Consider the following 14,421-nt stretch of genomic DNA (forward strand, 5'->3'; position numbering starts at 1 on the left):
ATATTATTCACTCACCTATATTAACTTAATTTATTAAATAATGGGTTAAAAGTACTTAAAACCCCACATATATTGTATATATCCGTACATCACACGTAATAAGGAGTCTAACTGTATTTCTTTGGTTTACTTACCCAGGTTGTGCTGACGAGACCTGAATAGACGTCTGAATCTGAAATCTCAACTTTCCAATTTTACCCCTGGCGAAAATTAATTAGTGATATAATAATAAAACAGTTGATCCGTTGGGTAATATAAACAAGTAAATTTGTCGCAAATCCTGTAATATTATTCACAAACGTAAATTACTTTATGTTGGTATATGATGATTTAAAAAGAACACAAAACCTTCATAGATATTGTCTTGCGTGTTTTCACGAGCTTCTGATCAACATACAACCGACTCTCGAACCCTAGATGTTTGACAATATTTAATTAGTTTCTTTATTCTAACTCTGTTGTCGTATTGCATGTTTAATATTACACTCAACAGTATGGACATATGGTGAATGTGGCGTTGACTGTGCTATTTATGTTTCCCATACAGTATTTCTTTGTATGTTACGGTTTTTTTCTTCTTTCAAGCGTTGCTGTACTATCGTTATACGGCATGCGGAGGTATTCTGTGAAAAATAATCCGGGCTTCGTGGCTTATGTCGGTGAGAGATTCTATTGGCATGCGTAACTTTTTTGTTTAACTTCTGTATTGACGGTTGTACATGTTGCTGACGTCACTAATTGAGTGTATGCAATTCATTGCGACATTGTTGCATGTTTTGTCAATAGAACACATTGACATATGATTATTGCACAGTAATAAATTGAATGAAAAGTGTGCCGACAGAGAGCGTCACATTTCATATAATGTCCGTCAGCATCAAGTAAGAGATAAAAAACAATGCGACATTTGTTTTTGAAGTTGGAACCTTCAACTAAAATTAACTCCAAAAATCTAATACTGACATTTTAACCCCGAAAACAAGATAACATTATTAATTTTTAGGTTTGTTGCGGTTGATAACAAAATAGCATAGTCACATATTATCGGAGTATCGGAAAAACTGAGGTTAAAAATACATCAAGTAAAAGCAGAACTTCCTAAATGTGTCACCAGGTAGATGCTCTAAAATTTAAAAACGTTACATTGTGATTAACTCTTTTATCAACATTCCTGGTATTTGGCCATATTAGTTTTTATGCTTACAAAATACCATTAACTACAACATCACTACTGCCTACAAAAGTGTCCAAATAAAACTTAATTATAAAGTATTATTTAATAACTTGTTTCACAGTATTAAGTACAAAGAAAAAACAATTAAATCTTCGATATTTTTGTTAAAGTTTCCAGTATATTTAGTTGCGAATATAATTTTCTTTTGTTTATTTTTACAATATTACGATAATCTTAGGATTAGAATAGCGTTATTTTTTTCCAAAATGGTATTCAAAACTCGCATTCTTACGACAAGTCTGAAATATTATTATTATTACTATTAATTTAAGTTATTTAAAACATTTTGATAATATTATAATTGTCCGTTTCTGTCTTATGCGCCAAGATTTGGCGAAACAGTGAAACCAGTAAGTCTACTGTTGCGTTAATGTAAAATTTTAGTTTGTTTGTTGTTCCAAATGTGTTAGTTGTTGACTTGCGAAAAATTAAATAATATTAAAGTGAACTTTTGTTATTTTGTATTTTTCTCTTCTACGATCTTGACTTAGAACATTGACATACAGAACTTCTCGACCAGTTGGAGTGACGGATTAGCCTTCTGTGCCCTTATCCACCATTTTTACCCAGATTCATTTGACTTCGACTCTCTCAATCCAAAAAATCGTCGTTATAATTTTGATTTGGGGTTCCGAACAGCAGAGTAAGTGTTTATTACTTACATTTGGAAAAGCTTAATATTTTCAGGTAACTGTGAATTATGTTATTGTCATAATAAGAACAATATTCATGTGAAAACTACAAAATCGCTACACAGCATTAGGAAAGTAGGCTTGTTTCTTTTTGTTTTGTTCACACGTTATATTGTATTCATAGCACATTTATATCGATTTTTTTTAAACTAATATAAGCAGTGTTTGACAATTAATTGTAACTACCTATAAAATGATGAACAAAATGTATGTTATGTGTTACCATATCATTTTTTTTCCTAACCCTTGTTTTACTGAAATGACTTTTTAACGCATTTAACAGACGGAAAGCATTTACATTGGCGAACGCAGACGGGGTTTAAAGGGTTATTGGAATCCTCCTTAAAGTTAATACGCGACATGATGGAAATTAATAAATTAATTGTTGTTTCTTTTTACATATTTCAAAAAATGTGTAAAATAGGCTCTGATACTTCGTTAAACCGAAAACAAGAAGGGGCATACGCCACAAAAAAGATAACTCTTCATTTTTAAACTTGATACCATAAAGATTCAAACCATCAGAGGAAAAGCGTTTCGTTCCGAAGCGTTCTAAACATTAAAACATCTATATATCACTTTTTTCGTGGTATAATTCCCCTCCTCCAATTATTTTTGACTTAAATGTAATGCACCATTCCTTGTTTGAGTTTCATTTCCAAAATTGTACGTTTTCTATAAATATATCTTGTATATCCTTGGACGTGTTTTGAAAAGTATTTACAATTTTTAACTGACAACTAATATACGTTTATGACCGGAACTAGTCGTTTTTTATTATTTATTTAACTTTCATGAGTTTTGTTTCAGGGTGACAAAAGTTACTTTTTTTTTAATGTTTGTTTATTTTTGAATTTCGCGCAAAGCTACATGAGGGCTATTTGCGCTAGCCGTCCCTAATTTAGCAGTGTAACAATAGAGGGAAGGAAGCTAGTCATCACCACCCACCGTCAGCTCTTGGGCTACTCTTTTACCAATGAATAGTGGGATTGATCTTAAATTACAACGCCCCCACAACTGAAAGGGCGAGCATGTTTGGTGTGATGGGGATTCGAACCCGCGATCTGAAGATTACGAGTCGAACACCTTAACACACCTGGCTGTGCCGGGCCTCGTTTCGAAATACATTATATCCTCGGAGTAGTTCTACGTTGTTGAAGTGATATATACTCTTCAAAAAAAGAAACGCAAAAGGCAAAATATGAGACAATTTGTTAACAAGTTTATTCCGGGTAGTTCTGTATGACATGTGTGAAACTTTGCACATTCACTGCTGAACATCCAAAGTCTGCAGGCCTGGCATGGCCTAGCGCGTTAAGGCGTGCGCTTCGTAATCTGAGGGTCGCGGGTTCGCGCCCGAGTCGCGCCAAACATGCTCGCCCTCCCAGCCGTGGGGGCGTTATAATGTTACGGTCAATCTCACTATTCGTTGGTAAAAGAGTAGCCCAAGAGTTGGCGGTGGGTGGTGATGACTAGCTGCCTTCCCTCTAGTCTTACACTGCTAAATTAGGGACGGCTAGCACAGATAGCCCTCGAGTAACTTTGTGCGAAATTCCAAAACAAACCAAAGTCTGCAAAGGCGAAGTCCACGCTCACTAGGTGAAGTTTAACGTCACTCAACGTCAATAACGAGTATGTCCCCCATGAGCATCAATAACTGCTTGGCATTTCCTGCCCATGGAAGTGATGAGATGACGAATCACATCCTGCGGAATGGCTGTCCACTCAGCCTGCAAAGCTGCTGCAAGCTGAGGTAGAGTCTGTGGTTGAGGTTGTCGCCGTCGTAGACGTCGGTCCAACTCGTCCCAAAGATGTTCGATGAGGTTTAAATCTGGTGATCTGGAGGGCCAGGGAAGAACGTTGATGTTGTGGTGTCTCAAGAAGACAGTGGTGAGTCGGGCTGTGTGAGGACGGGCGTTGTCATGTTGAAAAACGTCGTTGATGTTCACCATGATAGGTTGTACATGGGGCCTAAGAATCTCGTCGACGTATCGTTGAGCCGTAAGATTCCCTCGAATGTTCAAAAGGTCTGTTCTGGCATTGTAGGCGATGGCAGTCCACATCATGACGCTGCCATCAAATCTGTCAACATCCTGCACACAGTTTGCTGCAAAACGTTCACATCGGCGACGGTAAACACGGGTCCTTCCATCCTGCTACGAAGCATAAAACGTGATTCATCGCTGAACCAAACATGCCTCCATCGTCGATGAGGCCATACCCGATGTGCCCGAGTCCACTGCAGCCGCGCTTGACGATGTTGCTGGGTGAGGATGACGCCTCTGACTGGACGTCGAGATCGGATTCCTGCATCTCGTAGACGGTTGCGTACGGTCTGATCGGAAATCCTACGCACCCCAGGTATGGTTGAGGCAGTAGACGTCGCAGTGGTGGTCCTATTCCGAAGGTGACATAACCGGATGTTTCGATCTTGTGCGGTCGTGGTCACACGAGGTCTGCCAGATCGTGGACGGTCACGAGTTGATCCATGTTGTTGGTGACGATTCCATAGCCTTGTGATGGTGCTTGGGTGGACATTCACAGCTCTGGCAACATCTGATCGAGATTCGCTTGCTTCCAAGCGACCAATGGCGTTGTTGTGTTGTGCTTCAGTAAGTCTTGGCGTAACTGTGTTGCGTGTCGGTGGCTTAACACTGAGCTATGGAAACCGAGAACCCGTCACTTTTATAGGGATTTTGCACATGTTGCACTTGCAGAACATGCAGATCTCTGAAACAAATTTATTGGACACGAATGCGTTTTGGCGAAAAATCCGATGTTTTCCTCCGTTTTCAAAGCGCACAACTTTTATTGTCATTTTGGTCTGACAACCAGTGCCTTAACACGTGTAACATCACATACTCTGAGCTTGTAACGTTATTACATATATTTCTCTTTAAAATAACAAAAATATCCCTTTTGCGTTTCTTGTTTTGAAGAGTATATGTGTGTTATGTCTAAAACATCTCTCCTGTGTGTGCCTGTCGGAAACTTTTTTTTTTTTTAAATAACAGCACATTTAGAAAGTAATTCCTTCAAGGTACATTTTGATGGTTTGTTAGAGTGACAATTACTGTAAACAACATTAGTTGAGTTTTGGCCTAGTAATGTTAACATGTCTACCGAAATTATTTGATTGTAAGGTATATTAAATAATTTCACTTAATATTATGACATAAATGTCGTTTCTCTGTAATTGTTACTCTTAATGTATCTAAAATATACCAAAAAAAGTTCAGTAAAATAAACTATATAGTTCACATTCGTTTTTATGCTGAGTAATGCAGTTTAAGAATTACGTTTCGTAGAATAGTTGTTTGATTATTATTATAATTCTGACGGTTGTAGCTTAAATCAGTAAGTGAAGTTTTTAAAAACAGAGATTTTAAGTTAGTGGAACTTATAAAAACATGTTTACTTTAAGGTGTATGAAAAATAAAAATACAAGTTTCAAATGCTTTAATGTTATTAAATGATTGTTCTATGCACATTTCAAATAGCATAAGGAATGATTATATCGAAGGAAGTGTTGTTTGTTTATTATTCTCCTAAGCCTAAATGGAGAAGTTTCATAGCCTTAAAACAATACGTATACTTAGATCCCGGACGTGAGCGTTTTACAGTACATACTTTCGTTTTGTCAAGCGTTCATACCAGAAAATAAGCAGTTAACAGAAAAATAATTGGCGAAGTTATATTAGATCTCAACAGTTAATATCACAGTTTTATTTGAATATTACTGTAAACTCCGTTTATATATGACAAAATGGAGCTTTTAGGTAATTTCCGAGAAATATAAAATTGTTTTAAACTCGTTTTTTGTTTTAAATTTTTTTTAATCTTTCACCTATTATGACACCCTCCCTTTCAAATTAAAAGTCATTCCCATGTTTGCGCATTATTATAGTTTAAGATCATGAAATGAAGGGAAGGAAATAAATAGGTTTTGTAGCATTTTTTCTATTTTCAATTTTATATTGTAGCCCTATATTATATATCGCTAAGGTTCTGGTAGTAGGGTTTGTTTTTATCTATAAATATCGTTTCGTTAATATTTGGTTGAGGAACTTTTGTGGAACCCTCAAGATAGATTTTAACTCAATTTTTGGACGACAAATTTACATTATTATAAACTTAAAATTTATAAGCGAATTGTTTAAATCACTTCGAATTATCTTGACGTTGCATTATCTTGCACCCCTCGGTGTGGATTCCTGTACGTGGTGAGGGGATCTCCAAGGGAAGGTTCTATTCTTTCAGTTTACCTTCTCTGGTATCTAAACATCCACCCACGTGTTTGCCGTGCGTGGCGACCCGTGAAGGGGAGGAGAGGTTCCTAGTGGTTGAGGGGTCCAACCCTAACACACCACTTTGGCCTTGAATTCCTGTAGACAGACGGCCTTTGGGTGGCCCCCCTTGGATAAATCGGCTAGTCCACTTGGGCTAGGGTCAGCCAAGCACCAGTGTTGGAAGTTCTCAACAGGTGTTGTGGACATTGTGTCTGATACTGGTGTTTGGGTTTAGTGCTCACGAAACCCTGGCGTTGCTGCAGTGTCCTTGCTTGACATTGTAGTGCATCCCCCTGTAGGGCTCCATGGTGGGTGGAGTCAGTGGGCACCGAAATTTCCTTTTTTCCTATGGATCCTCCAAATAAAAATTTAAATAAAATAGGGAAAAAAACAGTCAATAGATAAATGACCACGTCTTGAAGTTTCTGAGCAGCAATCCTCACTATCTGTACCACCTGTTGTACCTCATTTTCTTATATTGCATTCACTTTCAGACAAATCTTTAGAGCAAATGTCTCCCTTTTTCATTCCGAAGGGACTAGAGGAACTTGCTGGCTCTCCAAAGTCTGTAAAGAAACTTCGATCTGGAGACATATTAGCTACTTTGAATTCATCACGAAGAGTTATTGTTGAAAGGGATTTGAAGAACGTCCCCGAGTGTGAGATTCTCGCTAGTTTCTCCACTCAAGGAGTTTCTGCAGTGAGGTGTATCTCCACTCGAAAAGATGGAATTACGATGCCGACCAGTATCCTTGTACTGAAATTTACATCACCACATGCACCTGGCACCATCAAGGCAGGTTTTCTTAATTGCAGGATACGGCTGTACATTCCAAACCCTGTCCGATGTTTCCAGTGTCAGAGGTTTGGTCACTCAAAGACGTTATGTCGTGGTTTCCTGACATGCGCTCGTTGTGGTGGCGACGACCATGATGCCTATGAGTGTGAAACTGACCCACATTGCATCATTTGCAATGGCTCTCACCCGTCCTACTTTCGTTCTTCCCTAAATGGTTGGCAGAAAAAGAGGTGCAGCGTTTGAAAACGATTCATAATATTACTTATCCTGAGGCTCGAAAATTGCTGTCCACCACTCCATCTCGGACATATGCTGCTGCAATTTGTTCCACAACTACAGTAGAAGTGGAGACAGATCTCTGTGTGCCTCCAAGAGAATCGTTCTCAAAACAAATAAAAGCCTTTTGACCTCCATGGTTAAAAAAGTTGATGAATCAATTTCTATACCCATTTCTGTCCCTTCCATACATTCCAACAAATCCCAAGATCCACGTCCTATGGTTCCAGGTGCAGGCATTTCTTCGGATACATCTTCTCCCACCCCAGGATTCAAAACAATCATTCGTTCGATATCCCCAGTCACTGGAATCCCCTTCCAACAACAAAGACCTGCCCAATCGACCCAGGGCAGTATCCGTGGATTTCAATAGACCTCCCTCAAATAAGGACAGCAAAGAAAAAAGACATGGTCTTAAACAGAAGTGTTCTCCAGTCAATTTCCCTACACGTCAGTAAAAATGGCCACCTTGATACAATGGAACTGTCGAGATTTACGTTCTAATCTGGATGACATCAAAACACTTATTGCTTCCTACCATCCTGTATGTATTTCCTTCCAGGAAACATTTCTGAAACCTGTTGATACAGTAACCTTTTGGCAGTTTTCTTTATACAGAAATGATTGGCTGTGTGATGGACGAGTTGGTGGATCAGCATGTGGCTACCATGTTTTTGCTACTCGACGCACCCTTGGAGGCCATAGCCATTCGTGTTTCCTTGGGTCATACCATCACTATTTGTTCTCTCTACCTGTCACCTGGAGATAGATATGATCAATCAGACCTTGATGCTCTCATTGAACAATTACCGTCTCTCTTTTTTAATTCTGGGCAGTCTGGCCCACTTTCACTGCTCTCGCAGAACTTGATCCTGCCATCGTTTGTCAGCCATCAATAGACGATTGTGTGGCAGAAGTAACTAACTGTATTATACAAACAGCTGCTCAAGGTATTCCTAAAACCTCGACACGTTTTCCACTATATCCTCGTCCGTGGTGGAATCCTGCCTGCCACATGACACGGAAGGCTCTAAAATGGGCCTGGGATACTTTTCGTAGGTATTCCACACTCTCACACCACATCGCTTTCTAGAAGTCCTGTGCACATGCTCAGTGGGTAAGACGTCAAAGCCAGAAGGAATCTTGGATTAAGTTCACAACCAGCATATTTTCTACCACCAGTTCCAAAGTCATATGTGACAAGATTCGAAAGGTCAGTGGGCAATATAACTCTGTCCCCATCTCGATTTTGCTCTCTGATGGCCAGGAAGTGGCTGATACCCAGAGGATTGCCGATACTCTAGGTGAAAGCTTCTGCCAGGTATCTTAGAACTTCTGCTTCTTCTTCCACCTTCTTAACCATCAAGACTCGGGCAGAGCAATCTCCTCTTTTCTTTCGAGCTAATTGTCTTTATTACTATAATCGTCCTATTACACTGGTGGAAGTGAAACTGGCCCTTCATTGGTCTGGCAGTACATCAGTTGGACCAGATGATGTACACTAGGACATGTTGCGCCATCTATCGTCCGCTTCGTTTGATATTCTTCTAATTGTTTTTAACCGGATCTGGCAGGAGAATGTTTTTCTTGATGCCTTTCTCTAAGCCTGGGAAAGATCCCAAGATTCCTTCAAACTACTGTCGAATTGCTTTGAGCTGTCTCTGTAATACCTTAGACAGGATGGTTCATGCTCGTTTTGTTTGGTTCCTCAAATCAAACAACCTCTTCATGCCCACCCATTGTGGGTTCCGACGACAGCCCTCCATCTCGGACCACCTGATTCGACTTGAAACGTCAATCAGAGAAACCTATTTCAAACGACAACATCTTGCATCAATATTCTTTGACATTGAGAAGGTTTATGACACAACATAGAAGTATGGCATTTTGCGAGAACTCCACATATATGGGTTACGTGGCTATTTGCTTATTTTTATTAAAAATTTTTAATGGACAGGAGATTCCAAGTTCGTGTGGGTTCGACACTTTCTCCCTCTCACTGTTGCAAACGGGCTCTATGTCGACGCCTTTCACATCTCATGTCAGTCGTGGAACATGAGATATATGCCCTCAATCGTGTACTGAAGTGGACCACGTCAAACGGCTTTAATTTATCTCTCTCTAAAACCGTTTGCATGCACTTTTGCTGCCAATGGGGTATTGACCCTGATCCTGAACTCCGTATCGGTGAAGTTTCACTACCTGTAGTTCCTGAGACCAAGTTCTTGGGGTTCGTCTTTGACCCTAAGCTGACCTTTATACCATACATTAAGCAGCTACGGGTCAAATGTACAAGAGCACTAAATATCCTCCGTGTCCTCTCTACCACCACTTGGGGAGCAGATCTATGTTCAATGCAAAAGATATATCGTGTTCTAATTCGATTGAAACTCGACTATGGATCACTGGTCTAGGGCTCTGCCAGACACTCGGCCTGGACCCTATTCATCATCAAGGACTTCGACTCTGCACTGAGGCTTTCCACACCTCCCAAGTTCAGAGCTTATACATAGTCTCATGAACCTTCTTTGCACCTTTGCTGATTGTAACTTTCTTTACTGTATGCTTCGAAACTTCGTTCCTTACCAAAGCATCCCACCTGAGGTTGTGTTTTCCTTCCTCGGTGGGCCATACCTTTTTAGAACAGACGATCTGCCATTGCTTCTTTTGGCCTTTGTATCCAGGCGCAGTTGGATGAATTGGGTCTGTCCTTGGATAACATTACAGTATCCACTGGTCAGCCCATCCCACTATGGCTTATTACAGTTCCCAAATGTCACTTTCATCAAGCCATCTATGAAAAGCAAGATACTTCCAATGGTTCAAAATCAGGTGACTCTGTGGGTTCTGCCATGGTTTGTTGTGGTTTTGTGGTTGCGCGCAGAATCCCCTCTACAGCTTCTGTGTTCACTGCTGATCTGTACGCCATTTCTCTTGCCCTGGATGATATCGAAGCTAAGCAGTACTCAAACTGCACTATTTATAATGATTGCCTTAGTTCTCTACTGACCCTGGAATCGCTTTATGTTAGTTCACACCCTGTTCTCGCCGATATTCAAAACCAACTGGTCCATTTCTCTTTAACATCTACTTCTATTCAGTTTTTCTGGATACCGGGTAACGTTGGTATTCTCGGTAACAAGCTTGCTGTCACTGCAGCTAAGTCTATCTGCTCTGGCACTATCACCGCTGTGCCTGTCCCATACATGGACTATGTATGGTTCTGTATTCAAGGCTCGGCTCCATGCGAGCTGGCAGTTGACTTGGAATGAGCAAAGCGAAACAAGCTTTTCAAATAAAATCCTCAATTGGACTTTGGCCGTCTTTCTTTTATAAGGATCAGAAAGAGGAAGTTGTTCTAACTAGACTACACATTGGTCACAGTTTTGTAACTCATTGTTTCCTTTTATCTGGAACTGATGCACCAGTGTGTAGTTTGTGTAACACTCAGATCACAATAAGCCACATTTTAATTTCTTGTCGTCCTTATGACTCTCAACGACGGTACCATTTGAAGCATGTTCTGTCCCAAGGTTTGTCCATAACGTTAGACTGTTATTGGTGATAGTGACACTGTCTACCTTGATAATGTTTTTTAAAGGCCATTAATCTTTTTAATGTCATTTAAGTTGTTTTTAATTTATACATTACACCTTTTTTAATGTGGTTCCCTTTTAAAAATCACAGTCTCTCTGGTTCGATTTAAAATTAGAAAATGGTCGTAACATTAAATAACTCGACACCAGGACTGGAAAGGCCATCTTCAGGTGACTAATGTTGCTGTTTGAACTACACGTTAGTCATCCTGACTAGTTATTATTAAACTTTTGCCACACGTCTTTTAACACTTTTATTACTTTACTTTTTGAAAATGGCCATAATGACACATAACTCGGAACCAGGACTTGAAAGGCCAACTTCAGGTGACTGACGGTGGTTCTTGTACTTGTTAGTTTTCCTGGTAGGTTGTGATAATTACCATTATGCTACAGAAAGTCCTTTGCAACTTCTCTTACTGTAGTTTCTCTCTCTATGTTGTAGACTAGATGACATGGTTTTATGCTATTTATGTTTTTAAACTGTGTTTTGTTTTACCTTCATTTCATTTTATGAATTTTACTACAATTCACTTTACTTTTACATTTTATCAGATGTTTGGCCCATATAGCCTATCTGCTTTGTGCCATAAAACACTAAATCAACCAAACAACTATTATCTTGCATAAAAATGTAGGCAAATTGAAATGTATTTATTATTTTATCAACAACTGCACACTTAGATTTTGTCGATATTTCAATAATTAAATTTGCTTCAGTGTTTTGTGTTGTTCACTGCCTTAGATTATTGCCATAAAAATACATTATCAGACAGCGTTTTCATGCTTATGACGTTTTCTAAACATAAATACATCAAACAAATTTTATCTCTCCACCAAAAAAGTTCTGGGCCTTAATGGGTTAATGATTTATTAAGTAATAGGGTTTGTCAGTTACTTCAGTTTTACCTCTTTAATAAAATATCGGGTGAGTGATGGTTGATTAACATACTTGAAGTCATGTACCCATACTCGAACGTACAAATCGTGTGTTACGGCTCAAAATAGTGGAAATGGTCGGCCCATGCTCCGACTTTGTAACATTAAATTTTACTCACATCATTGTTAGTATCTTAGGTAGAAGGCTTGCTAGGTTTTGCATACTTTGTACGACTTATCTTTTGAAATGAAGAAACACGAGTTGAATATATTTTTTGCTTCTGTTTCAAAATTTGTTATAATGTTGTTATTTGTATTTTGTTCGTGGCCTTGCTTTACTGTTGTTAGAAACCTATATTACGTAAACTTTACAGAGAAAAAGCCGGCATTGCGCCCCTTCTGGATGTGGAAGACATGGTCCTGATGAAGAAACCAGACTGGAAATGTGTATTTACCTACGTCCAAAGTTTCTACCGAAGATTTCGAGACCAGGTATAAAGTTAAACGAATACGGTTTTATGTTTCGGTTATTCATACGTGTGTGTGTGAAAGAAAAACCAAACAAACTGTAGTTCATTCAAAATAACTGTACAGCCCGTTGTTCGAAAGAACTATTTAAGCCACAAGTGTTGTACTCAACGGCTTTATATCTAATTTTTGCAAGCTGTGCCACCCTAGATTTAAACAACCTATATTTAGTGTCCCAAAGTTCTTTTCTATGTTAGGGGTAGATCGAAGAGGAACGTATCATAAGCAAAACCACAATGAACAATTACTAGTCATTTAATTTGTAATTGTTCGTGGTCTGTCGCGGTGATTGACCCCGATGGTGTGTATTGTATACGAAGAAAAACTGACCGTATTTCATGTTTATTATTTGAAGTGTGTGCTGTGCCAACATTTTGTACTTGTTGTTTCATACGAAAAATCCAGTATTATGGACAGATCTCTAAATATATCATGTAATTTTATAACTTAAAATATAAAACCTATAAATCACGTTTTACAGTATGCGCACTAGATGTTTTTTTTTCTTCTATTCTTCACGTAAAATTTCCGCTCTACACTGGCGCCACCTGTTTTTACGTTTACGAGACTATGGAGTTTACGATGTTTATTGAATGAAAAATATATAAAACTTTGGCTACAATTTATATTTTTTCTGTGAACTTGTTAATATTAGATACAATTTTTCTGATTATATGTAACCTTGAAGTGAAAAAGACAAAAGAATAGGCACATTTGTGTCACAAATAAAAAATTTTCACGTGTTTGATTTTAACATTTCATATACGTATATATTTATACACACATGTAACTTACGTCTTTTTTGTCTTCACATTTTCTATAAAAGAAAAACAATTCAGAACGTCCATCTGTTATTTGTAGATTTTTGGAATGTTATACTTTATCTGTAGTGGATATTTTTAGTGTTTACATGGATTCGTATGTTTGGGAAGCAGTGCTTTTAAAGTAGGGATGATGAATACACGAGTAAATGGATAAAAAAATTATCAGGTGCAATGCGTTACTTTTGAATTAACTGTCCACTTTAAGTGGGAACTACAAATTAATTAATTATAGAGAAAATGGAACCTTTTAGCTAGAAACTTCTCGGTTGTTTATAGCTTTATCCGTAGGTCTTGCAATACCAAACTACATTTAGGTTGGCAGAAACAAGATTTTGTATTTTATGGTATTTTGTAGGCCAATAAAACCTATAATCATACTGTTTTATATAACAATTATAACCTTTAATGCCAAAATGCTATTTGTTAAGTTTGGTCTTAGATCACATTTCTTCTTCGTCATTGAAAATTTCTTTGTCACTTTATTATAATATTCTGACAGTTCTAACAAATAACACGCCAGTTACATTAGCTGTAGGAAGGGGGCTTGAAGCGACTTTATTATCAAATCCTTGTTTCACACCAAAGTTTAGAACAACCTAACAAATTATTGTTTATTTCGGTATTCTAACGAAGTCTACTGACAAAATACGAGCCGTAGTTGAAATGTACTATTTAGACCCCGCGTGCGGGAAGCACGTGAAGGCAAGTCTCGTCAACAATATCGTAATTGAAGTTTTTGTTAATTCACTGGACATTTCCCAAAGTATGGGGGGCAAAATTTGTTTTGAGCGCCGGGAGTGATTGGGGTAATAAGTAATATAAAATTATTTAATGAAAATAATAAGTAATCACTACAAGTATGTATATTATATCTCATCACTTGACTCACTGTTTTATCCATTTTTAAATGAAAACGTAAAAAAACGATGCCGTAACCAAGTAAATAGAAATCACTTTTTAAAATTTTGTTCGTAGTTTGAGATCAAAATCCCTGATCTCTTTAATAGATCTCTATATTTCACCGAAGCAAAAAGTGTAGTGTGTGTGTGTGTGTGTATGTATACTCTATATTTTAAGTAATTTCTCGTTACCAAGCAATTTTTACTATTTTAATACTTATACCAACGTCGTCTCGAGAGTTTAAACCATGCCTGTATTGTTTTTATGTAAACATTTTTAAATACCATGGGATTTCTTCTGAACACTGGTGTTCATGCTATTAAAATATGAAGCCTTATTGTAAGGCTGTGCTCTTTGAAATCTTGTTACAGTAAAATGTTTCCAAAACAAAATTCTTTGTAATT

The 14,421-nt window shown here is 38.0% G+C and overlaps 1 protein-coding gene across 6 annotated transcripts in view; it reads left to right on the forward strand.

The window, feature by feature from the left end:
* LOC143253909 (uncharacterized) overlaps positions 1-14,406 on the forward strand; it is a 78,591-nt gene extending 64,185 nt beyond the window's left edge. For 2 of the 6 annotated variants that reach the window (XM_076508469.1, XM_076508472.1), the window contains 2 exons: positions 1,726-1,877; positions 12,140-14,406. In XM_076508469.1, coding sequence (XP_076364584.1) covers positions 1,726-1,877; positions 12,140-12,263 — 276 coding nt within the window. In that variant the 3' untranslated portion in view covers positions 12,264-14,406. Of the gene's footprint in view, positions 1-1,725; positions 1,878-12,139 lie in introns of those variants that run through there. The other 4 variants (XM_076508471.1, XM_076508473.1, XM_076508474.1 and 1 more) reach the window with 2 other exon arrangements.
* The last annotated feature ends 15 nt before the right edge of the window (positions 14,407-14,421 follow it).

This window comes from Tachypleus tridentatus, chromosome 6, assembly GCF_004210375.1.
Source record: "Tachypleus tridentatus isolate NWPU-2018 chromosome 6, ASM421037v1, whole genome shotgun sequence".
In the NCBI taxonomy this organism is placed as follows: domain Eukaryota; kingdom Metazoa; phylum Arthropoda; class Merostomata; order Xiphosura; family Limulidae; genus Tachypleus; species Tachypleus tridentatus.